A 26,223-nucleotide genomic window follows, 5' to 3' on the forward strand; every position below is an offset into this window, starting at 1 on the left:
GATTATTAGCACTGACATACGTGACTGAACCGCATTCAAATGATGCAAGTGGCAGCCCCTGCAGAGCTAGTGCAGGCAGCACGGATAAACACTCACCACGCCCCTCTCACCTCACTCTACTCCCGTCCACACCCTCAACACTCCCCTCTCACCTCACCTCACTCTCCTCCACACCATCTCCTACCCCCCCCCCTCTCGTCTCATTCCAGGAAGAACATTGAAGCACATGTATACCACAGTGAGCCAGTGTTTATCAAATGATAGAGATTGGCGATGGCTTCTTAACGCAACTTTATTTAGCACTGATCACGGTGTGAGCGATGTGTGATTGACAATATTTTTTCACCGTTGATCCTTTATTTCCTTTCGGGCCTTGGGGTCCCTGAAAAATAGCAAAAGACAAAAAAACAATCAGTGCGTATTTTTCATAGTCACGAGAATGTGCATGTAATCACATGGACATGTGCGAATTAGTACCAATGAGCACTTACTCATGGCTGTGAGTGCTGTGGAGTTCACATTAGAGTATAGCGCTAGCTAGTGGTGAAGGAATGGTAATTACAAAGTACCGGTTTAAAGAAAGGTTAATCTACGGTACATTGAGACACACAATCACAGCAGTGGATTTAAACCTTGTGTATAAATCATAACAAGAAACGACCCTATTGACATTAAAATGGAGAATTGAATATGTGTAAGTTGGGGCACGCGTTTGATATCTTTCAGAACCATTGGATAAAGATCAAGATGGCATCGTGGCCAAAGCCATTGATGTCACCATCCCTCGCCAAATGCTGTCTGCACTCCATCAGATCCAGCAGCCGCTGCACAGTACATACAGGAGGGACTTCCAAGATCGACCCTGAAATTCTTGAATCCACCACCTTCTGCTCTTAAGTCTTCCCCTTGGTCGCCGGAACCGTGGACAGTATTAGATCACACCCCATATAGCCGTGAAAATGAATACACCGAGTGACAACACATGCAGAATATGAAGTGCGGGCCCCTTTCTCGATGATACGGATACTCACAGCGAGGCCAGGAGGCCCAGGAGGGCCCTGCGGGCCACCGGGGCCTTTGATACCCTGCGAAATAAAGAAGCAGCCCACATCATCAGCATCGTCAAGAAGCTTGCATTTCTTTGCTAGGCCAAAACCATTACTCCAAACAAATACGTCTATGACACAAAGGACAAATTTGGCTTTAGCTAGAATACTGCTGTCACATGTGTGGTGAAACACCCATTTCCTACCTCACTGCACTGGATAAAATTCAATGTAAAGCAGTCAGGGTGATTGATGATCCAGCACTCACTAATTCCCTCACACACCGATGATCAGTCGCAATCTCATCACTCCTCTGTTGTGACTACCATGGTCACTGTTCCCGTGAACTTCACACGGTGATTCCTCCACTTATGTTGCATGTATGTACGTAGGTTGAACTGCTTTCGCACCATACGTAGCCAACCGTGATAATCAGAGGTGTGGGGGAAGGACAACAAACTAAACACAAAAAGCAGTTCCAAAGAAATGTGCATAGCTCCTGTGGCTTCCTAATATCAGAAGAGCATTCCAGACGGCAGCAGAAGTGCATCTGAAAGCGTGCGATGGAGTGACTGTTTTTGCTAGATGGCCAGCCAAAATCCGCTGCTGCGAGGATGATCATAGTTCGCGAATGGTTTATGCTCATTGACAAGTTCATTGTGGAAAGCGCTTTGTGTGTAAGGAGTGCGACCTTATAAAATATTAGTTCGAGCACTGGCCCGACATGGTCGGATTTTGTAGTACCTGTCATGACACGTGCCAAAGAATGTTGTACTTGCTGCAGGTTGTTAATGTTTTGCCAGATGTCCCGTAGAGTAGTGAGTTGCAATAATCGAGCCTTGTCGATATACTTCGCTACACGCCACTGTGTTGGCTATGTCACGACTCAATCGTGGTCGAATGTGTCGTAGAGCCCTGATATGAAAATTGCAGGACCTGACGATATTTAGCACGTGGTGATCAAACGATATATTCTGGTTAGGTACGGTACTGAGGCTATTTAGATGAGTCCAAAACTGAATTCTGGAGTCTGCGACTGCCACACCTGATCCTCCCACAAATGTTTTCGCCAGAAACTGAATGCCAACCATCAGATCCTCCGATTTTTCTGGATTAAGCAGCATTTCGTTTCATGCAAACCACACGTGCACCACTAATGTACAATCTTCAAGATTAACCGAGGCTGTTCACATCTAACTTTCAGTTTACTGCAATGTACACTTGTGTATCATCAGTATATTGATGGTACTTGATGTCATGTGATGAGATGACATTGGTGCTGACTGTTCGTCACTTAGCTTGACGAATTGTGATCAACCATGACCAGTGGCGGCTCCTGCAAAATCTCTCAGGGGGGCAAATGTCTGGATGATTGATAAGGATAAGGTCCACCCATGCAATGGATAAATTAACAGCTTAAGCATGTAAAGGCAACTTCACTGCTTTAATATTAATGAAAAATAAAGTGACTCTTACAATATATCTTGTTTGTTTCTATACTCACTATTATTACAATCCACTCAGTTTCTTTTATTAAAGATTCCACTAGGTGGCGACAAATAATATTGTTGGATGAAACGTGCTTACGTATGATGACGTAAGCACGTTAGTGCGAGCCCTCCCGGAAGCCATAGAGAATGCATTGCAGCGCCCGCCGTTCGAAAAAAAACATCTTTGAATGTAAGTCTATGGGACCACACGGGGCGATTCTTAGCCAGAGGGAAATCACCCAAAAAGAGGCGGTACTCCACAGAACGTAGCATGACGCTGATTGGACTATATCCAGAGGCACAGTAACGGCTCGCAAAACTCTGTGGTTGAATGACATTGGTGGTGCGTCGCCCAATCGCCCTAATGAAGAAACCGCCCCTGACCATGACTCAATCCACCCCAGTGCCATACCCGATACACCGAACTTTAACCTCAGTCGCCTGATGAGTATCTCATGATCGACGGTGTTGAAGACAGCTGAGAGTTCGAGGTCAACCAACCCTGCGGCACACCGGTCATCCATGATCTTGCAGAGGTCATCAGTGATCTTAGTCGAGCCGTCTCAGTGCTGTGGAACTTCTGATATGCCGAATGCAATGGGTTGAATCTGCGCATCGCAGTGATGTGGGGAAGTAACTGCTTCTAACAAACGTGGTCCATGACCTTTGAAATCTTTCCCCGATAGATTGCAGGGTCACTATGGCTCAAGTCAACTTTTTCAGGAGGGGTGTTGCCTGCGCCATTTTGAACCGGTCTGGGAAACAGCCCTCACTGAACAAACTATTTGCCAGGTGGACAATCAGCGGAGCAAGCACGTCTGAGCATAATTTGAGAATCGGCGTGTAGTTGTAGTGGAGCAGCGATGTCTTATTTGGCAGCCGTGCAATGCACATCGACACCTCTGCCACTGACGTTTGTACAAAGGTCTCGAGTTTTCCATTGGTTCCAGGTTGATCAAAATCAGATGGCAGACCGGGAGAATGCATTGCCTTCCAGTTAGAATCTGCCGTCTTGATCGTCACTATTTTATTGGCGAAGAACGTCACAAGTACTGTGCATAGACCGGGGTGACTAGTTGATGGGTGGTTGGAGTGCAGCAGACCTTTCAGGATGTGTCACAGATCACATATTTTGTTTGTTGCGGTTGCACCCGACTTAATAGCCGCATAGCTCACAGAGCTATACCTAATAAATGAACTTGAACAGGGATAGCCAGCCGACTGATTGACGTCTAGAGCATAGAACGATCTGTGAGACTCAATAATGAGTCGGTTGGGATATCTCCAGGTGGCTTTGTAACAGAGTCGGGCAGTCTTGAATCCAGTTTTCTTCCAAAGATGCTCTGGCATTCTCTGCATATGCTTCGTAGCGATTGCTTCCGGTGATAGCCAGTTACTGCATGCTTTTCCCATTCTCTTTGTGCTTGTTCAGATGGGCAGGCTGAATGTTTCATCCTATCCACAATGTGTTCATCCACCACACTGCAGGTCACAACAACACACTCACTCTCTTAGACACCCAATCACACACTCACCCACCAACCCACTCACCCATTCACTCACCACACTACACGTCACCTCACTTCTCATTCTGCTTCTTTCCTAGCACTACTCCACTTTGCAATTCACTCTCATCATCTCTTTTCTAAAACATTCTTCAATTCAAGAAAGGTGCCAACTTTCATCTATTACAACTTTTAAAGTGCTGTCTGTCGGTGGCCGCTTGCCATTTTGGGCATTTGGGCCTGCGCTCAACAACTGTGTAAAAAAAAATCTACACTGCACCAATTCTGTAATTCCACCAACGAGGTAGAAATGAAATGCACAGGTTTGATTGCCAAGCCAGATTTGCTTAATTAAAATGGTTCTCTGTCTGTCTTCAAGAGTAATCTAAGATCTTGCTGCTCGTTTACAAGGCCTTACGAGGGCTCGTTTCCGCCTTATAGTCAGGAACCAGTTCAATTTCATGCCCACGCAATGTCGTTAAAGCTCTGCCCACCGAGCCCTTCTATGCGTACCTCCATCTTGGTTGTGTCCTCGGGACGTTCGGGCGTTTACTGTGCCCCCCCACACCCCCCGGGTGTGGAACTGCCGACTGATGGAGATCAGGCTCAGTCGGGTTTTTCCTAATCATTATTGTTCCTCTTTGATTCTTATTTTGCCACCCGGATTGTTTTTTACGACTTTTACTCTTTTCAGTACTATTATTATTATTTACTGAAAATCACAAAATATGCAATGGGATGCAATCTCTGGCCACTATCATAAATAAATATAATTTTCACCTGCTAATGTGTGACATAATGTGAAATTAAACGTAAAAAACAATGATTGAATTTGGTTCTGAGCAGTGTTCTTCAACTCACCGGTAAGCTGAAAAAATACTAATCGATGCGTTAAATACTTGTACACCAAGTGACTTGAATGTGTTGAGTGGTGGAGGGTACTTAATGACATAGATTTGGTCAGATCGTTATGTGACCCAACCCAAGTATTTATTAAGAACCATAACATTGGCTGCGTGTTCAGTAACTTCTACACAATTACCGTGTCGCCCTTGTTGCCGGGTGATCCTTGGGTCCCGGGGAGGCCGCGGTCTCCCTTCTCTCCCTGCTCTCCGGGAGGTCCGATCAACCCAATCAGCCCAGGGTGTCCCTGAGAGTAGTGACACAAAAGCATGTCGTTCATTAAGACAGTCAGATGAAAGAACGTTTAGTGCATATAATACATAAACTCCCCCTGTACATTAAGCAGTCCACCTCCATGCATTCCTTCCATTCCTCTCTTAAAGCCTCACCTGTTATCGACTGCCCATGTTGTTCCTCGACCCTCCCCTCACCCCTCCACTTCTTTCCGTCCCTCCCCTTTAGTAATTCCTATGCACCCTCCGTCGCGGTCACTCATTCCAGAGCCCTTGCACACCCCTGCTCTCTAACTCACAATATATATATAAAGTACTTATAAACTTTATTCATATTTATAGTGACTTGCTTACATTTTCTCTATTTTCCACTCCTATCGTTGTTTGTATTGTTTGTTATTCTAAATTGCTGACCTGCCCCTACTGGACATCTGTGAGCTGCATAGTTCATCGGATTCCTCCAGTCTAAATAAAGATTCTGATTTTGATCATTTTAACATACCATTTCTTAAACAGTGTTAAGCGGCTTTTACCCTATAAAAACAATAAGGTACAGCTGAAGAGTCAATCCCAGAAGACTGTGTGGCTGATGGGATTCATAAAAAAATATTTTTATCATGTGGAGAGACAATCATGGCAAGGAGGCATATTTTCTGCTCATGTGTACAGGTGATGCGAGTGCTGGTGTGGGGGTGACCTTGGTCGAGCTCATTATCCATGTTAATCTGAATGTGGATATCGCTACCTCCTGCAGGTTGCTCCCCTTTATCTATGCCAAAAGGCATGGATACAATTGGGTGAAAGTCATCCTTCTTTGAGGCCACATCTGGCTTGGTTATGGTTGGGTCCAGTGGTGGAAAATGCCTAGGTGTCTCAAGAAGCTCAAAGGGGCACCAACTTCGGAAAAGAAAACAAAAATGTCAATATGAATATAATTCTTACCTTTTCTCCTTTAATTCCAAGATCCCCCTTTAGTCCGGGCAGCCCCGGTGGACCCTGAAACAGACATACACACCGCGTGCAGCAACCTGAGTTTAAATCTCGCTCATGGCCAACACCAGTGCCGATTATCTGAATCGGTACTGGGCCTCCCCTAGGTCGACTAATCCTCAAATGACGTACCTGGTGTGGTGTGTAAATATCACCACAAAGGCAGTCAGGCGTGGTGCTGGCCACCCACCCCCTCGTGTGCCGTGCCAGCCTTCATAGCACCCGTCGGTGCAGCACAGTCACCAATGTTCACTGCTACCCTGTGGCTATGGAAAGCCCCAGTGTGGAGTGGCTGTAACCTTCACACTATGGGGGCCTTGTTCGTGAATCCCAGGAGCGGTCGAGTAAATGTGTAACCGCCAGGGGTCACGACTCAAGTCTCTGCGATCCGTTTACTTGCTGCTGCTGCTGCTCCTGTCGTTGTTGGAAATGGTTTCTCTCGTATATACACTTTGTTTGCCCACCCCCCCTTAGCCTCATTTGCATATGCTGTCATTTGCAAAGCATTCATTTGACGCTTATACTGTGAGCCTTAAGAATTCATATGAATTGTTGGATAGAAGCTTCGATATACGCTTACTCATTTGCATGTTTAACTTTTTTTTTTTAACCCAGCCTTTGTCAAGATGAATGGTCTATGCATCATCATCATCGCTTCATACTTGTGTGCACCATTGTTCCAGTTCGAGGTAAATATTCCCTGACAATGACTGCATGTACATTGCCTCACATGCAAGCCACTGCCATCATCTTCTAACTTTCCATCTCGGTTCGTCCCACAAACCCCCCCCCCTCCCTCCTCTCTCTCGTTTAACGTCTCCTTGTGAATTCTTCTTCCATATTTTCTGTCAGGAATTCAGTTTTTATACTTTTGTCTGTCTTAAAAACTCACCTCATTAAATTGTCTTTTACCCCCTAATTCTGGCTGCCATGTACCCTGGTTCTGCTTATTTCCTGCTTTTTGTAAAAATGAGATGTGCCCTACAAATGTTAATTATTATTACTCTAGGTCGTGCTCAATTATTGTTGAACAGTCATTCAAATTCTACATTGCTTGCCATTCCTCTTCAGTGCACTCTGCATCAATTTCTTCAGTTCCCAAGTAGATGGAAATCCTAAGCGTCATTTAGAGTTGATAAAATAAGAAAATAATTAACCTTTTTTGGCAATACAGGTGTAGCTCCTTAAATGGGCTACATGTACTTACCTGCAGTAGCAGACAGGGCCCACCAGGGGCAGTAACTTGGACCGACATGAGGGTCGTTACATTCCCCTGCCCCAAAGCAGGGAGGGGGGGGGGCTGTGGGGTGTTCTAGGATCCCCCTGCGTGGCCAGGGGCGGACACACCTGGGGAGGTGTATAAAGCCGGACGTCTGGACGAGTCTGGGGCCAGTCCGAAGACCGAAGCCTGAAGACCAGCTAGCCTAGGACCCTGGGAACCCCCAGACCCGCTCCCCTTCTAAGGGCCGGGACTGATTGAGCCAGTGGTGAGAACCTGGGAACCGCCGGGGGCCGACGTCCTTGTAAGGGCCGGGACCGAGAGGGCCAGTGGTCGAGACCCATACCTTGGCTGGGTCGGGTCAGTGTAGCCTCCCCTAGGTCACCCGTAGCCGGAGGAGAGAGAGAGCCCGTGGTCCCAGTGATAGGGCACGCTAGCCCGGAGGCCGTACCTCCCCAGGTAGCAGGTAAAGGGACCGCTACCCCTTTGTGCTCGGGACTGTTGCTGTTACCGTTATTGTAAATAAACGTGTTGCCTCTACAAGCCGTCTCCACTCTCCTTGAACCCACTACACAGGTATTAAGATGTTCAAACACCTATTACAAGGCATTAAGCCTTCATCAACCGCACATACTTGTGGTAAAACATACAAGCAAATTTGCTCTGATGCATGCATTATCTTTCAAAAAGTGATTGGCCCATACCAGAGACGGCCCCTTTTATCAATTTGTCTCGCCAGTGTTAGACCAAAGGATGCAAAAAGGGTTATTATATATCTGCTTAACCCAAGCTATTAATGGCTTGGCGTTTGCATTGTCCTTGTACGGTTCACTTTTTGCAGTTCTTTGCTCTATGGCACTGGAGGCTGTCTCCGTAGTAGGACTATCAGTTTTAAGGACAATGCATACATTATCAGAACATATTTTTTGCATGTTTTGCCACGTGTGCTTTATGCAGACTTTATGCATTGTAATAGCTGTGTCTATTTGGTGCTGTATTTTTGCCAGAAAACATAAAACCTTAATTTTTCATCATCTTCATAGTGTAAAAAGGGTACCCATAGATATCAGTAAAGTGATTTCGTCTATGGATTCTTTAATTTGAGCCCTCAGCCACTGTTTGGTCTTTTTTTATGAGTAAACATACTAAAGGTTTTTTGAGATTTATCATGTAAATATAAACGTGTCGTTAACCCGCCACCACCCAACAAGGCCAATTAGTAAGGTTTGTCATGTAAACAAAACGTGCCAATTAGTTACTACTTCAGCCCACGGGGGTGTTGGAGAGTAAACTCACAGCATTCACAATTTGAGTACCATGGCGATTTGTAGGTAATTCCATCCAGCATCATCGGGTGGTGGTGGGTTAACGACATTTATAGTTACGCGATCTAACCCAAAAAAACCTTGATTATGAATAATACTGTTCGTTAAAGCCTTCACGTCAAACTGACAAACCTTTACGATTAAACCTTGCACCTCTGTATTGAGGACAATTGCTGTCAAAGTTCTCTGCACTCTCTCTGGTTCAGGTTCGCTTCACGTAATCTGTCCCAAGGGCTGCAAAATTCTCCACCAGGCTCGTGTGGGACTGCTCCCCACGCGGCATCCAGTCAAAGTGAATACTTTGCACTTCTCGTAGATTTTTAACCACCCAGCCTCATTCTTACCTCTGAATACACTTCACACACTTTTGCGTCCAATATTAGGAACGTATAACCCCACCAAAACGTTATCATGACTAAATACAATTTCTTAAAATATCTATCTCAATAAAGCAGACGACCTGGATGGATAAAAATAATGTCCTGTTCAGCACATAAACACCACCACCACCACCACGACCAGAGGTGACTTACCATAGGACCTGGAGGTCCCTTCTGCCCAGATGGACCTGGGGATCCTTGATCTCCCTGTGCACACACATAGACGCACACAACATCAAACACATCAGAACATCAGAGAGGTTTCTAACGAGAGGGGGGGCAATCAATCCAAGCTCTGTAGTCTGCCAGTAGGGGGCAGCAATGGCAAGCTATGTATTAATGTGCGAGTATTATTTTCAACGTTGGGAAATGTGGACTATGATGCTGGCACTCAATGGCCTGCTTCTGCGAAATATGTCATAGGATCGTTAACGTCCACTCTAAAGCAGGTGGTTCGTGTGTTTTATGGCTGATGCACACCCCGGTGTGCATGAGGGTAGCCGCTGGAGTTGAACCACGAACCTTTGCGACAAGCGGCGAATGTGCTTTCTCTGGGCCACACCACCACCCCAATAATAACCACCACTTTCAATTTACATCATCGTTATATATGTATATTTGTTATACTTCTTTCATAAGTAATGCGAGGAACATGTGGCCATAAGCATATTTTAATTAATATTACTATTGCATGTGAAACAGTGGAATTATTATTTGTATCTTATTTGACAATACATGTAACAGACACAGATACCAGACATAAACAATGAGCATTAAACACTTACGCTTGGGATTTAATTGAGTTACTCGGTAGCAACGAAAGAGCATCCTAGCCCAATGCTTTCCAGCAAGACTGGACAAAAAAAGAATATACTTAATTGTTATTGCTTTTTTTATGCATACTATTCGTATACATACATATAAATGTCAATATTTTAAATATTAAGATATAAAGGGGTTGATGACAATGACAAAACTATACTGTAAGATGATTAAACAGGCCCCAGTTGCATAGACTGGCAGCCTGCAGAAATATGCACACTTAACTATTTTGGCAAAGTATATGTACAGAAAATAGGCAAACACTTTGAAATGGGCATACAAACAGGTACGGATACTTAGAATTTGAAGCAAGTAATTATTACAAACATATTATTACCGCTGGGCCTGGTATTCCCCGCAGTCCTTCAGGCCCGGCCTTTCCTGGTGGGCCTTGATTCCCCATAGGTCCTGTCTTGCCTGGAGGGCCTTCCGCACCACCCTCCCCCTAACACACACACAGAGGAGCAGCAAATTCAACATCGGGCTCTCAAACATTACTGGCACAGAGAGATGTTCATATCATTGCTGTCATCAGCGGCAACACCAGATCACCATTTTCAGAGTTATGTCAAACATCTTCTTTGATCCATTGCCAGGGTTATTTGCATGTAAATGTCCACGTAAAATGCATCTTTGAACACGTGTCAGAATGTGTTTTCTATGCGTGTGTGAATCGGCATCCAGGACACCATAGCAAACGAGATGTTCCATCTTTTCAGGTGAATATATTGATAAGAATTATTATAAAAAAATGATGTAATTGACACCAAGAAAATGTACCCACCTTTGCGCCCTTCTCTCCTTGCTTTCCCTCGGATCCAACTGCTCCTGGTAGCCCCTTAAAACAAAACCAATTACCACAGCTGTCATTGCATTGGAATTACTACGTAACACGAGTTGTCAATAACAAGATGAAGATGTCACCATGGCCAAAGTCATGCACTCACACCTCGCAAACGATTTCTATCCGCCACCAAATATCCCGCAGCTGCTGCATGGTTGACACGCGATCTGCACAATCAGCCCTTACGGTCTCCCACTATCTGCCCTTAGGTCTCCTCTTTTCCTTGGTCACTAGCCTTGTAGAGACCCCTCGAATGGCAAGTCTCAGCAATGGGCCTTCCTTTACTCCACGCACACAACCTACTCAGTGCGGCCATTTTTGCCTCATCATGCCTACAACACTCACCTGCCCCACGTTCCCTTTCGGACTTCTGCACGGTTGCTCCTGTCTTGCAAAGAAACTCCCAGCATCCATCTCATACACCTGAGCTCAAATACCAACAACTTCTCTTGGAGCTGCTAGGTAAGGTGCAGATCTCTGATCTACACAGTATTACGGGCAACGTTCCTGTCTCAACTGCCCTTCCCTTTAGACTCAAGACTCATCTGTACGGCTAAGTGGTTTCCATAGCGCATCTATCATACAGCGAGTGGATGCTATGAGAGGGGCCAGCGGTCGAGTGGAGCACCCACCCGCTTGCCAGGAGGCCCCGGGGGACCAGCCTCTCCAGATGGCCCTGGTGGACCCTGAAAGGCAGACACAAGAGTTGGGAAGGGGCACGAAACAACACGTAAAACGTCCTGAAAACACGAGTCCTTCAAATAATGCAGTGCACTAAGGATAGAATGAGTGTCGTTTATTTAAGTCAGTCAAGTATCCTAAATTTAACCACGATTATTGTTTGGGATAGAGCCACCCTCTTTTATGCTGGGGAGTCTCCGAGCACTATACACGTGATACGTGACTTACATCGCATCACATCTCAACACATTTAAAAGGCACCCCCAGTGGCAGTTGTCCCTCTGTGGCACAAGGCGACTCAGCACCTGTCCTGCAACTGGAAATTAGTGCCAGTAGGGGGTGATGATTTTAATACCAATTAAGTGATCTGCAGGTATTATTTTTTACGTATCAATTGTTGACTATGATGTCAACCCACAAAAGCCTACTGATACTGAATGACGTCATGTGATCTTTAGCGTCTTCAACTTGGAGTATTTCATTGTTAATACACCTCAAGCAATAACCAGGGGTGCCTGCCCAACTCGAACTGAAAAACACTGCAATAAGCAGTAAACGTGCTGCCATTGGACAAGGTCACCACACCACAGTGAAATAACCCTCGTTGAGACACGTGGAGCAACACTGCCTCTTTTGCCCAAACGACTTGGGTCACATCCAGACCATTTAAGTGCACAATGTCATACTATATTGTAAAGAAAGTTTGACTGGCTGGCTGACTGACTGCAGAAGGATGGACGGTCAAATCCAAGGGAAATGTGGGCTACCGGTTAAAAAAATAATGTAACACATGGATGCCACCTACAACAATAATAGTAAAAGTGTGAAAAAAAGCTAATATACCATTAATATAACATACATTCTGTAAAATAAAATTTACTAGATTGGGCAAAGTAAAGGAAAATGCGAAAAGTTTAACAATATATAATAAAGTGTCAACATGTTGACTTAAGGCAGCAAGAAAATATGCTGTTTAAACAAAACATTTACAAGGGCTTTCATCACTGTCTCTTCAGCTACTGTCGGGGTTGAATTAAGAGGCAGTGAGGAAGTCACGTGTGATTTCAGAATCAAAGGCGCCAACCTAGGCAGATGCTAATCACGAGCTGACGAGTGGGACAGAAGGAATAAAATAGAGAAAGCACAGAGAAGGAAGTGAATGCATGGATGAGGCCTAGTGGGCAGATGTGAGAGAGGCTCATGAACTCACTGCAGCGCCTGGGTCTCCGTTGTCTCCTTTCTCTCCAGGTCCTCCGTCAATACCCTGTAAATTCACCATCACCACAGTTACCATCACCATCATAAGACATTACGAATTTACCAATAAAATTAGGTATTTGCGCCATTCTTATAGCATGAGGCTATCACGATGGCATATGTTTCGCAGGCACAGTCTGCAATTCCAACGGAGTGATTTGCAGGTAATTTGTAAAATTGGCAAATGTGGACCATGATGCTGGCACACTACTATTTTCAAATGACACAATGGGAACTTGAATGTCCACTGTGAAGTAGATGGTAGCTATTGTTATGGTTAACACACCCGCAGTATTAACTAGGTCGAGCTGTCAGGTTCGAACCAAGAACCTCTGCAATGAGCGCCGAACACACTATTGCTGGGCCATGTCGCCACCCAAGACAATTACCACCACTTTAATTTACATTAAACAATTACTATTTAACCACGTTTAGACTTATCGTGCTTCTTTCGTAAGTCATGTCAGCAACGTGTTCAAAACCATATTCGTTAGTATGAAACGATCCAACTTACAGCCACGCCAGGCTCCCCAGGGGGTCCCGGATCTCCTGGGAATCCAACCGGGCCCTGCAAAGGAAAAAAACACACCACAGTTTTGCGTGTTTCACATGCATGCGCGTGTGTATCATACATGTGTATGTGTATCTACAGGCATTTAGGTATGTCTCTTTAAGGATATACAGGTGATCTTCATATATTTTTATTTAATGCTTTCGTAACTGCAGGAATTCATACTCTTTGGGTCTTTCAGTCAAGTCACGTGAATAGAAAATAATAGATCACGACGTTTCAATCATCACACAAGCAATTGTCTTCAGGTGAGAGAGAGAGAGAGAAACCTGCTGAGACAAGGTCTTATACAGGCGTGGGCTCACACGATATTGTTTTTTCCGAGACCAAGGCACTCTGCAAACCTTCGGGCTACCATCAAAGATTTGTTCATGAAGCCATCCATCTATAGAAACATAGACACAACTTCAACCGGGAAGATGGGTACAAATTGAGCAATCATTGGAAGGACGTGATTAACCAGGTAAACTTTTAACTTGCTATGATGTTTTCATTTTATCTACCGATGTTAACTGACTCTCTGAGTTTCATTACTAGGTTGGATGTCTTTGTATTGACAGGCTGGGTGTCCACTGCCCGAGCCTCTGTGGTTGAACCATCTCTAGCTCCACCCACCTACCTTGATACACCCATCTCAGGACAGGCTAATCTCTCGCAATACAAAGGCCACTGCCCCAGCTATTGACATGCTAATCTCTCACAATACAAAGGCCACTGCCCGAGCCTCTGTGGTTGGACCATCTCTAGCTCCACCCACCTACCTTGATGCACCCATCTCAGGCCTATATAAGACCTTGTCTCAGCAGCTTTCTCTCTCACTCACCTGAAGACGATTGTTTTTGTACGTATGTGCATGCACACAATTAATTATATTTGTAGTGACACTGGTGAATTTCAGTGAAAACATAAATAGGCTGTGGATGTGTTTGGTACAGTGTGGGATATTAAAATACGTGATAATTTTTTAAAACAGGAAAATAACTTTCATATTCTCGACAGCAACGCAAATATTTTTTTTTCATTGTGTCGGATGAAGGCCCATATATCACAGGGAGGGACCTTGCCTATAAAAATCTGGAAATATTGGTTCAAGTGAGCCTGACTGATTATGTGACGTGGAAAGTCACAACTGGTCCAGAGTATCCGTGTGTTAACACAATGCTTAAAAAACAGGTCTCCAAGAAGGCTATGTGGTTGATGAGATTTGTAAAAAAAGGTGCTCTTGTTTTATTTATGTGAAGAGACCAATATGGGAAGGTGTATCATCTGCTTATTTATTTCGGTACTAATATTCTTGATGAGGAAGCGCGTGATTCTGTTGTTGTAAGTGCCATAACCATTGTTATGGTTACGATCACCAACAATCTATCTTTAGCGCAAGTTTGTCAGCATTTCCTCAACGGCCGCTCGCTCTATACTTGTGCATTTCAGGGTCTGGACGGTAGATGAGGTGAGAGGCTGTGAGGCGAGGACGCGTGCTGGAGAGGTCCTCACCAGGTTGCCCTTGGGCCCGTCATCTCCCGGAGGCCCCTTCAGGCCAGGAGGCCCAGCGACGCCCGGTGACCCGGCTTCGCCCTTTTCCCCTCGTTCGCCTTTGCCGCCCTGGAATCACAGAAATGGCTTCTCAACGGCTGCACGGGAAACAACACATGGTGAGGAGGGACTGGCCGTTTCTACCACGATGAGAATGAAAATAATGCCACTCAACCTAACTAGTGCTGCACAGTCTCCCAGCGGCAGCAGTTGAAACGGCAATGCAAGTTTCTCAAATCCTACCCCGCCTCTGTCCACTCGATAGTGTAAATGGTTTACAACGCAGTCGGTCGAACGGCAGCTGGCGCGTGGCGGGATGAAGTGTGGGTATACATCCACCCCTTCGAACACGTCTTCTCAACGCGGTAGATTCGACAGAATATCCTTCCGCCAGCGGTGGCGTGAGCAAGCAACTGCAGGACCGCCACACCTTTACTGTAACATTGCTTATCACAGTCCAGTATTATTTTCTTGAAACGGAAAAGACCTGACGGGCACACGTACCGTTCCGCCAGGCTCTCCCGGGGTTCCAGGATTACCAGCTTCCCCTGCTTCTCCCTGAAAAACGCAGACACAGGAACAGGAACGTGAAGAACGAGGCAGAGAAAAAAAGAGTTGTACGCCTTTTGGCATCATCTGGTCCAACACCAATGGAGACTAGGCTCTAAGAAAATCTGTCTCGGGTGTGGACCAATCAACTTCAAAGACAGTGCATATCATTATCATTATCAGAGTTGTTTCTTTTAGTTTGCATTTTGACTGCTTGTGTTGTGGTTATTGCAAACATGATGCCTTGTATAAAGGTGTCAGTTTTTGTACCAGTTGAAAGGGTAAAAACCTATTACTATATTTTGCCACTGGTAAAGGAGATGTCTCATAGAGCAGGGACCGTTGTGGTGATGAATTCGTACGGATAATGATGGAATTATCCCATCTCTTCTAGATTCTCAGAAAGTGTTACTGGAGAGCTTAAAAAAAGATAGGAAGAATGTAGCAGAAAATCTAGAAGAGGTGGAATTGTTTCAGCATGTTTAATTAGATATTGTCTTAGCTATGCGGTGTGTATGCAGTTCATATAATTGCATTTGTCTGTTCTGTATACACATAGTAGTGTACACTAGATATACACTCACCAGCATGTCTAAATGGGGACAAATAGTCCTCACGCTCCACACAGGCATATGGAGGCCCTCATCCAGCAATGGATTGACAAAAGGGCTGTGCGTGTTCACGTGAACCTGTGCATTTGCGTGTGTGTATGCATGTGAGCGTAAGTGGGAAGCCGTGTTGCAGTGGTAACAGTGCTGCGCTACAAACCCTGCAATACGAATTCGATTCCCACTCGTGATCAACATCGGTGATGAATATGTGAAATGATGTTGGGCCTCCCCTAGGTCAACTCATCCTTAACATGGGAACCTAGTGCAGTGTGTAAACATTACCACTGGGAAGACAAAAGCAGCTGGGCATGGTGCTAGCCACACCATCCCCTCGTGTGCCGTATTGCCCTTTATCTGTGCTCACTACCAGCTCTTGCCCCACAGTCTGGTAAGGCTATATGGATGATCTTTGTCTTTGTGCACATTCTATCATTACGACCGCTTACCTTCTCTCCTGTGGCTCCATGAGTTCCCAGGCCACCAAGCGGTCCAGGGGGGCCCTAGGGAAGCAACACACAGATACAAGTGAAGTTGACTGCATCCCTTCAAGAATGGAAAGCCCCACAATAAATTGGTTTATTGTCATTTCATACTGGACCACCACATTCATCATAGCACAGCAGATGAAATACATGTCTGTGAGCAGCATTTTTTTTTCCCTTTCACATCTTCGACTGAATTAGGAAGACACCATATTGCATTGAGGGTTGAATTGTGTATGGGAAGCGGGCGGCCTGACTGGAAGTGTGTGTGGATCCATTGCTGCCGAGTCTGCACACAAATCAGTTGAGCCACTCCTTCAGTGCACGGTGTTCAGCAAGTGCTGCTGCTGATGTGATCTGGTGGTGCCGCGAGTTCAATACTGATTCTGAAAGGCAATGACTTAACAGGGGAAGAAAAACCATGCTCATGTGTGGCTTGTGCAATGTTCTCCAACATGAATTTGTGTTTTTTATAATGAATGCGTGCTGTTTGCTATTTTGATACATGGATCATACATAAATGTTGGATCATGACAAAGGTCAACACAGCAGGATTTAGGTCAATTTATCTTGGCATGTATAACAATGTCACTCAAGCAAGGTAAGGAATAATATTAATGATAAGACGATCAACTCACATCAGCGCCACTTGGCCCTTGAGGTCCCCTTGGTCCCGGAGGACCAGGTGGGCCCTAATGAAAGCATCGAGACAAAGTGAGACGAAACAAATTAGAACAGAAATAATGGCAAACACTCCATCGAAACATCTCAAAGAAATCTAACTTAACATCGGAGAATGTTACAAAAAAAACAAGCGTGCAAAATAAACCATCGATTTGTGATGATTAAATCATTTCCCAAGCGTCAAGAGATAACCAAAGTACGATATCCCGGGTTAGACTGCGCTTTGGGCATTTTTTGTCCTCAAGCTATCGCCATGCACTACTTTGGGCATCTCTAATTCAACTCCTGAAGATGCCCAACAGGCATTATAATAATAATCACAATTGGCACCAATACTTTACATTTTTTTGACAAAGATTTATGTTTAACAAAAGCAACGCTACACTTCACTTACTTGGCGGCTATTTAACTGGTCATTGCAGAATCAAAGCACACCATGAAATATGTGCCCTACAAGTGGTAAAAAACAACAAACAATGTGACAAATATGTAAACAACTATGACAAAAGAACTAAAATGGCCAAATTTGTTAACTTACCATTGGTCCAACATCTCCAGATTCACCCTTTTCACCCGGCGGCCCTGGGAGACCCTGAGAATAATACACATGTGTGCACACGCACATCATTTCACGTAAGCATGTAGAGAACACATGTATGTACACATGTTACACTCGTTAGCCCAGCCTGTTGTCACACAATGTGACTTCGTGCTTAGCGTTGTGTGACAACCACAAAGAAGTATATGGAGTGCCTTGTGTTTCACTGACAAGACATCAAACACACACGCAAAACATGTACGGGCACACATAAGATACGCAAGCAAGACCCACACACAGGTGAACGTGCGCAAGACACGCAAACGCAGGCAAGACGCACAACACATGGATGGCACACACATGATATGGACGCAAGACACATGCAAACACACGACATGTAAACACAAGTGAACATATACAAAACACACACACACACAAAACACATACGAGACACGTGTATATAGGTATCCCTTGATTTACGAAAGGGATGCATCCTTCAAAAACACATGTAAATTGGAATGTTTTTTTCCCATTCATTCAATTAAAAAAATTTGTGGATATGTTTCGAACAGTCATTCGAACAGTCATTCCAACTCTACTCTCAATGTAAAAATATACACCTTTATCACTTTTCACAATACAAAAATGAAAACAAAGAACATAAATATTAAAACGATTGAATAATAATTAATATAAAAAATAATGAACCTTTTCACGAAACTCACTAAAAGATCTGCACGTTGGCATGACGGTAAAGGTGATGTGGAGGCGTTACTGTTGTACAGCAGGGACACCGTGAGGCTGTCGTAGGTGGATGACGCAGCTTCCCGGGTGCTTTTTGTTTTATGATCTCATGGTGCGTGCCGCGCAAAATTTTGTTATTGCGGAAATTCGATTTCGTTAATCAAAGTGTCCATAATTCGTCAATTGTGGAAATACAAAATTTCGTAACCCAAACGTTGGTACATCGAGGGATACCTGTATGTGAGCCACGTGTTTGCACCTCCCCCCAGTACCCGCTGGGAGTTGGCTGGCAGCTTGTCGTGAGTCTCGCTAGGTGCGGTCCCTAGTGGCCATGTTCACACATTCCCTTTTCCCCCATAAGTGACAGCCCCCCCATCCTGCACACACCCTACCCAGCGAAGCCACCTCGTCATGTCTGCAACACTTACCTGCCGTGTTCTCTTTCAGACTCCCACATTGCTTAAACTTTCTTGCCAAGAAATGTTTAGCAACCATCCCAGACACCTGAGCTCAAATACCAACTATATATGTTTGAGCTGCGTAGTCTGTCCAGCTCTCTGATCAACACAACGATATAGACAGAGACTCCTATGGAACATTTTATTTTATTTAGACTCATTTTTATTCTCTCCCAACAAACACGCACACACACAAGCGCACATACGCGCACCCACCTGCAAGCCCGTTGGTCCTGGGAGCCCATTGAAGCCTCGATGTCCCTCATCGCCCTTCTGGCCAAACATGCCCTGCTGTCCTCTTGGACCAGCCTCTCCATCCGCTCCCTGCATTTCCACAGACACCAACCCAACTCACTCTCAAATGCACGTACATTTACACAACTAGTCGTGGTATAACGTCCCAAGGCAAACACAAGGCAACCCATTCACGGAACTAAGCCGAGGGGCGATGTTGCCACACCCCCTGGTAGCCTGGGTGGACCCTAGTGGCATGTTCAATTTGCGATTGTTAGGGCCATTTCAGCATTGTAACGGATGGCATGCCCAGCACCGTGCCACCAGTTTCCTCACTGCTGACACTGACACACTGCGACAAGTATTACTAGGCTGAAGTGACCCTGCAGAGGCCTAGGTAAAGTGAACTAATAATTGGCATAAAATTATTTGCTTAGAGACCAAATCCAGGTCACCAAGATATGAGCATCCACGTATTATTCATATTAGCATTCACGGACAAACACACTCTCTGTAGACTCTGCGTACGGAAAAAAATGCGGGTGGAAATTTGAGTGTGTGTTCTAACAGGTTCGCACAGCTGGACACGGATGTACTTATACAAGTGCATCTGTGTATATGTACAAACGAGGCCATGTTAAATGTACAAGTGCAAAATAATATTACCGCTGGGCCAGGCTGTCCCACCACTCCCTGAGGACCTGCAGGTCCAGGAGGGCCCTGCAAACAGAAGGCCACAACAAAACAGATCAAGTTGTCATCCTGGCTGAGGTCACTAATGTCACGACACCTCGCCAACGCTCTTCTACCCTCCGCCAGAATCCGCAGCTGCTGCACGGCTAACATGTCACCTCCTAGAACTGTTCTGACAGTGTAACAACACCATGCACCCTTAGGTCTTCTCTTCCCTTTGGTAGCCGGGGTCGTGAGAACCACTCCGGTTTTTGTCTCAGCAATCAGCTGTCACCCAATCCAGGACGTGTGTCCCTCCAAGCGCAGCTGTGTTTCTCTAATCGTAGCGACAAAACTGACCTGTTACATTCTCTTCCAGACATCTGCATGACTTCCCAAGTCTTGCAAATAAATTCACAGCATGTATCTGAGCTCAATTGCCCGCCATTTATCTTTGAGTTGCTACATTAGAATCCAGCTCTCTCTGATCCACACAGCGATACAGACAGCACTCCCACCTCAAGTATGCTTTTCATTACACTCAGACTCATCTCTCTTCTCTCCCAACGATGTTTCCACAGCCCATCCAAAACCTGCTCTGCTATGCCACAGTCAACAATATGTTTTTTTCTTAAGAGGATGTATAATGAATGCTGATTATAACATCAATCCTCATCACCACACTCATACTGTTATAATACAGTAAATTCAGCTCATACAAACGAAGACAATAGGTGACGTTTTAGGCCATGGCCCCATTCATTTCCTCTGAAGAATGGCCATAGCCAGAAACGTCACCTGCTATGCAAGTTTCCTTTTCAGGCAGCAGTGTTTGTTGAGTTATTTTAGTTAATTATGCTTGAGCACCACTGTCAACGCAGCAGCAGCTTCCCTAAACAAGTTGCAGTGTTGAAAAGATCAACATTACTGGGTGTCAGCTTGTGTATGTCATGCAGGAGCGGAGAAACTGAACAAATATTAACGTATGTAATGTATTAATTTGCAATTATGTCACAGCTATAATAAAACGTGTATATAAAAAACGATTTAGCAAGGCCAAGCAGGCTTTTCCCAGCCAGGGTGATGGCTGCAGAGGGAGGCAAGTGCAAAATGTCAGTGCTTTAGTTGATTGTTGTATGTGTGCAAGTCAAAGATATTTTATGTTCACCTTGAGGTGCGACTGGAATGTCCTCTGGCCCAAACACGAACATCTATCTTTATAAATCGCATAGTCCAAGTTGCTTTCCATTACCGTACCAGAGGAATTTCCATCTGGTAAAGATACAATGGAAGGCTGATCGTTGCCAGAGTGATATTAAACGAATTGCCTCTGATAAATTCACACTGTTGTGCATGCCACATGTTCTGAGAAGTTGAATCTGGGGTGTGCCTTGCGATGCGACACAAAAAACAAAACTGTCGTCTGACCAGTGGTATCTGGTAATAGCGGTGTCAAGATTGGCCTCTATTGTGGAGACTCGTGAAGGAAGCTACTGGGCAGGATCAACACTCACGAGTGGAGCGCTGGGCGGCTAAAGGGTAGCAATCTGGCACAGTGGGAAGCACAACAAATGCATCGGCCAGTCATCTCAGTTTTATGACCTCCTGCCAGCGAGCCTTCAAAACTTAACATGGCTTTAAAGTGCACCTTGCCTGGCACAAGCTCCATGAAGATGTCACCGGCACTTAGAGTGATGAAAGGCAGCCAATGTTCTTGGAGGTCATATGTTGTCTATGTATGTTCAGCTTCTTTCGCACCATACATAGCCAACCATGCTAATCGGAGGTGCGGGGGAAGGACGACAAACTGAACACTTTAAAATCAGTTCTAAAGAAATTCGTTTTCAATCTAGATGATTTAAAAGTGCACAGCTCCAGTGGCTTCCTAATATCGAAAGGAAAAGCGTTCCAGATGGCAGCAGAATTGAATCTGTGTCTTTGTGTCTGCTCGTGTGTGTCCGAGGTCATAATCTTTAAGTCTCCCAGCAGAATAACTCTGACTCCCACTTTGGGTAGGGGCGGGGGGGTTAAGGGGTGAATCTCAAGTTCGTAAAACAAACAGACATGTGTAGTGTCGTTGGTATGAGTACCGTTGTGTAGAGACAGGAGACAGTACCATGTGGGTGCCACTGTATGGGCAGAGCCTCTCCCCGGACACCGGATGGGCATACCAGGGGAGGCTGGGTAAACAGGAAGGGACACGTGACTGGAGGTGGTGTGGACGGGGGGGGGGGTGCCAGGATTGAGGACCACGTGAGGTGGCCCCTGAACCCTCACGAAGGTTCGGGAAAAGAGGAGTGACCAAAGGCGGGGCCTGGCAAAGCCGTAAGGATAAAAGCCAAATCCCGGGGTGGGGGGGGGGGGTCGATGCTGCTAGAAGAAACCTTCGTCGTCGGCGGGTCTTCAGGTCTCTGGGCGTCGCGCATGTGGACCAGACAGTGCATTGGCTGACCTGGTCCGGTTTGTAGTTGCCCATCCAGAATGTAAATAGCCATCTACTCCAAGTGTATATAGCCAAGTGTAGGAACGGTGGGTTATCACCTTATGTTGTTATTCCGTTAAGGGTTATGTTAAGATGAAAGTTCTAGTGTGTGCCTGATTGGACCCACTACAACTGGTGCCAAAAGTGGTAAAAAAAAATCCTCACGAAGTAGCATTACCTTGGGTAAGGCTACAACTCACCAAGATAGCTTCGGATGAAGACGACAATGAGGGGACTTCCCCACAGACGACCCCGGGAATGGCAGACCCAGAGAGAGGGGGTGAGGCAACGCTACCTATGGAGCAGCGGGACGACCACCACACTGCCGCTTCGCCGCCTTCAGGGAGACAGCGCCGATCGCTCCTCGGGCCCCTCGCTGAGCTGCTGGATGCGATGGCCTCGCTCGTCACTGAGCTCGACCAGGAGAAGCTGGTCATGGAGGGGGGAGCGCCTGGGTTGCGGGACGTAGAGGCAGTCGCCGCAGTTTCTCGTACGCGGGAAAATTCCACCACGCGGAGCGCGCACGCGGCCGCCATTTTGGCGGTTGCGCGGGAAGGGTTCCTGCCATTTCAGACCTCCTGCCAAAATTGCCAATGGACATCCCATTATCCAAGCATCAGCTCCTGTTCGTAAAGGAATTCACAGCCGCTGGAGGGGTTTGAGAGGCATTTTGGCGGCGCTTCACTGCAAACTGTGAGTTAGCGGGCTGGATGGAAGAGGAAGTGCTGAGGGCGCTCCCCACCGTCCTGGACGATGATGCCTTAGCAGCGTTTTATGCCATGCCGCCTGCTGAGAGGGCCACGCTGAAAGCTTGCCTTTGCACAGATGGCAGCGATCTATGATCCTCCATCTAATGTTTGGCAGAAGTTCTCTGCGCGAAGGCGAGGGAAGGCCGAGACGCCTCTCGCCTTCCGCAGCGCACTTTTGTCATTAGCACAAGCGGCTTTTCCCAAGATGGAGCAAGCTAGCTTGGATTCAATGGTGTTGGAGCGTATGCTGGCCTTGGCGAAGGAGCTTAACGTCGCCCTGCCACTGAAGAAGTGGAGCCCGCTCAAGCATGCGCTTCGGTCAACGACGGCGGCTGGCGGAGGGGCGCCTTGGAGCGACAGGGGGAAACCGACTGATGGCAGAAGATCTCTTCTCGCATGAGGAGCGGTTCCGTGCTCTGCTACAATTGCGGTCGGCCGGGACACATCTCGACAGGATGCCGCACTGCTGGATGGAGATCCTCTGGGTCGTCGCTGTCATCCCGCGGACGTCCCCTAGCCCGCTTGGTTCTAAGGTGAGTCGCGGCACACCTCATGCTTGGCCCTCACATCCACCTCATTCATCCCGTTCGGTTGTTGGTTCGCGTTCACGCGGGGCACTTTCTTGGTTGGTTGTGGGGCGGGACAATTCGGTTATACGGGAAAACGGCTGGCCACACCACCCTGGTCAGTGGTCGGAGTTAGCTCACCGTGTATTCGCCGCAGCAGCGGGGTCATCGGAGGTACGGGTGCTCATCGACACCGGAGCATCCGCTACCATTATTTCAGAGTTAATTTTTAACATCCTACCCCACACGGTTCAAGACCTTCGTCTGGTTACAGCTCCGTGCTTTGCCGCGAATGGTGGCTCCCTCGGAATTATTGACCAAATAATGGTGATGGTGTGCATTGGTGACATCCAATTGACAGGAATTGTGTTAGTTTAAACCTCGCTCACTGTACCATGTTTATTGGGCACTGATTTCATGGGGAAAATGCCCATTAAAATGTAAATAGATCAAGGGTGCTAAGGGTTGCTGTCGGGCCGTCGCATGGCCTTTTTGGCGTCCCCGACTAGATTGCGTACCATCTAATAAAGTAGCTCGGGCTCTGACGCTAGTGGGAGCACAAACGCTGGTGTCCAACGACTGCGTACCCTTCATTCAGGTCCTGAATGCGGGGCCGGACGTGTCTGTTGTGCAGACGGGCACTGTGTTGTCCCACGCGTCCGTCGCGGATTTCGCGGGTGATTTTGTTGGGGAAGTAGGGGCTGCGGGGTCCAAGGATGAAGGGTCAGAGGATGATGGGAGTTGGCTCAACGCGCTCTGCTGAGAGAACCCTAATTTATCAGATGGCCAGAGGTCAGAATTGCGCTCACTCTTGGTTGAATTTGCTGACGTTTTCAATAAAAGCAAATACGATATCGGTCGCACCACCCTTTTGAACCACCACATTGACACGGGTGGCGCTGCTCCGATTCCGTCAGAACCCCTACAAGTTAAGCCCCACAGAAAAGGACCACGTGCGTCAGCCGGTTAACGAGATGTTGTCCGCCGACATTATCTCTCCATCGACCAGTCCGTGGGGCGCCCCCTATAGTCCTTGTTAAGGAGCAAGACGGAAGTCTACGGTTCTGCGTCGACTTCTGCAAATTAAATTAAATCTCTGTGGCTGACGCTTATCCTCTGCCGGGAATGGATGACTCGCTAGATGCATTGGCGGGCGTGAGATATTTCTCTACTCTTGACCTGCCCATCCAGAATGTAAATAGCCATCTACTCCAAGTGTATATAACCAAGTGTAGGAATGGTGGGTTACCACCTTATGTTGTTATTCCGTTAAGGGTTATGTAATGTAGTTAATAAACCGTTTTGCCTCCAAGTTCTAGTGTGCGCCTGATTGGACCCACTACACATGTACCGATTCCCCCTTGTAAAACAAACAGATACGTGCTGATTCCCCCTTGTAAAACAGACAGATACATACCGATTCCCCTTTGTAAAACAAACAGATACGTGCTGATTCCCCCTTGTATAACAGACAGAAACATACCGATTCCCCTTTGTAAAACAAACAGATATGCACTGATTCCCCCTTTTAAAACAAACAGATACGTACCGATTCCCCCTTGTCTCCTTTGCTCCCTTTTTGTCCCGGTCCCCCAATCTCACCCTAAAGAAAAACAAAGCAACAAAACACATCATTGAGCATCGTTAAGATATTTTTCATAGTGTTATTATCTTAATATCAATATCTCCAAAGCTCTCTATGGTAACAAGAGAGAGAGAGAGAGACGCAGTAAGAACTTTAGATGGAGAGAAACAAGAAGACAAACTCAGAGAGGCATGGGAAGTGACGTCTTATCGAGTTTCTTGTGGCAAGAGAGACACTTGGCAGATTGTAATGATTGTAAATAGAAATGCTACTGTGTGCTACTGTGCACCATTGTTGTTGTTAAGTATTTAACTTCATGTGAGTATTCGCCAGGCTAAATAAATAATGGGAAATGCCATTCCCAGGTTTAAATATAGACTCTGCTGCACATGACGCCAGGAAACAGCAGCATGTAATGGACCACGCCTGCCAATGAGAAGAAGAATCCAGCCCGGAGTTATTATGTTGTCTAATCAAATGCTGCTGGATACCTCTGGCCCATTAATCTCTGTCCATAAATGTTAAGGTTATTGACTCTTGTAATTGCGTTTTTCTGGCATGATATACATGTTCCTATTGGAACAGGACCTTGTCTCCATCCTCTCCCGGGGGTCCAGCAGGTCCCGCTGGGCCTGGTAACCCGACAGGGCCTTGGATGCCATCTCTCCCAGCAGGCCCCATGACGCCCTTCTCACCCTATATGGACACACGCACGCACACACAATGCATATCAGATCAAGATCAAAACATCGTCATGACCACAGCTGTGGATGCTACCTGTGGTGGTTGTAGGGTTACCACCTGTCCAGGTAGTAACTCAGACGGTGTGCTAATTGGCGTCTGTTTTCGGCTCACAGCAATTGATTTATACCGATAATCTGGTGTGGTACAGAGTTGACCGTTATACGTTTTGATAGACCTAGACTAACTGACAAATATTTCCGAGATTGATCTCTGGGAAAGGTGGCAACCTTAGTGGTGGTCAGAGCAATGCACAGAGTGTAGGCAGCTCCTTCCCAGTGTTTGTGGGTGCCTTCAACCTGCTTGAGGCTGATCTGAGGCCAGAGGCG

General features: G+C 46.2%; 1 protein-coding gene across 7 annotated transcripts in view; it reads right to left on the reverse strand.

The window, feature by feature from the left end:
* Positions 1–26,223, reverse strand: part of LOC144719622 (uncharacterized) — a 152,480-nt gene that overhangs the window by 10,565 nt on the left and 115,692 nt on the right. For all 7 annotated transcript variants that reach the window (XM_078595719.1, XM_078595721.1, XM_078595723.1 and 4 more), the window contains 19 exons: positions 25,742–25,849; positions 25,118–25,171; positions 19,766–19,819; positions 19,082–19,189; positions 17,664–17,717; positions 17,080–17,133; positions 16,406–16,459; positions 15,304–15,357; positions 14,761–14,868; positions 13,210–13,263; positions 12,649–12,702; positions 11,390–11,443; positions 10,698–10,751; positions 10,251–10,358; positions 9,245–9,298; positions 6,120–6,173; positions 5,084–5,191; positions 1,032–1,085; positions 347–382 (listed from right to left, as the gene is read on the reverse strand). In XM_078595719.1, coding sequence (XP_078451845.1) covers positions 347–382; positions 1,032–1,085; positions 5,084–5,191; positions 6,120–6,173; positions 9,245–9,298; positions 10,251–10,358; positions 10,698–10,751; positions 11,390–11,443; positions 12,649–12,702; positions 13,210–13,263; positions 14,761–14,868; positions 15,304–15,357; positions 16,406–16,459; positions 17,080–17,133; positions 17,664–17,717; positions 19,082–19,189; positions 19,766–19,819; positions 25,118–25,171; positions 25,742–25,849 — 1,278 coding nt within the window. The remainder of the gene's footprint in view (positions 1–346; positions 383–1,031; positions 1,086–5,083; positions 5,192–6,119; positions 6,174–9,244; positions 9,299–10,250; positions 10,359–10,697; positions 10,752–11,389; positions 11,444–12,648; positions 12,703–13,209; positions 13,264–14,760; positions 14,869–15,303; positions 15,358–16,405; positions 16,460–17,079; positions 17,134–17,663; positions 17,718–19,081; positions 19,190–19,765; positions 19,820–25,117; positions 25,172–25,741; positions 25,850–26,223) is intronic.

The sequence above is a fragment of the Lampetra planeri genome, chromosome 6, assembly GCF_965212315.1.
Source record: "Lampetra planeri chromosome 6, kcLamPlan1.2.h2, whole genome shotgun sequence".
In the NCBI taxonomy this organism is placed as follows: domain Eukaryota; kingdom Metazoa; phylum Chordata; class Hyperoartia; order Petromyzontiformes; family Petromyzontidae; genus Lampetra; species Lampetra planeri.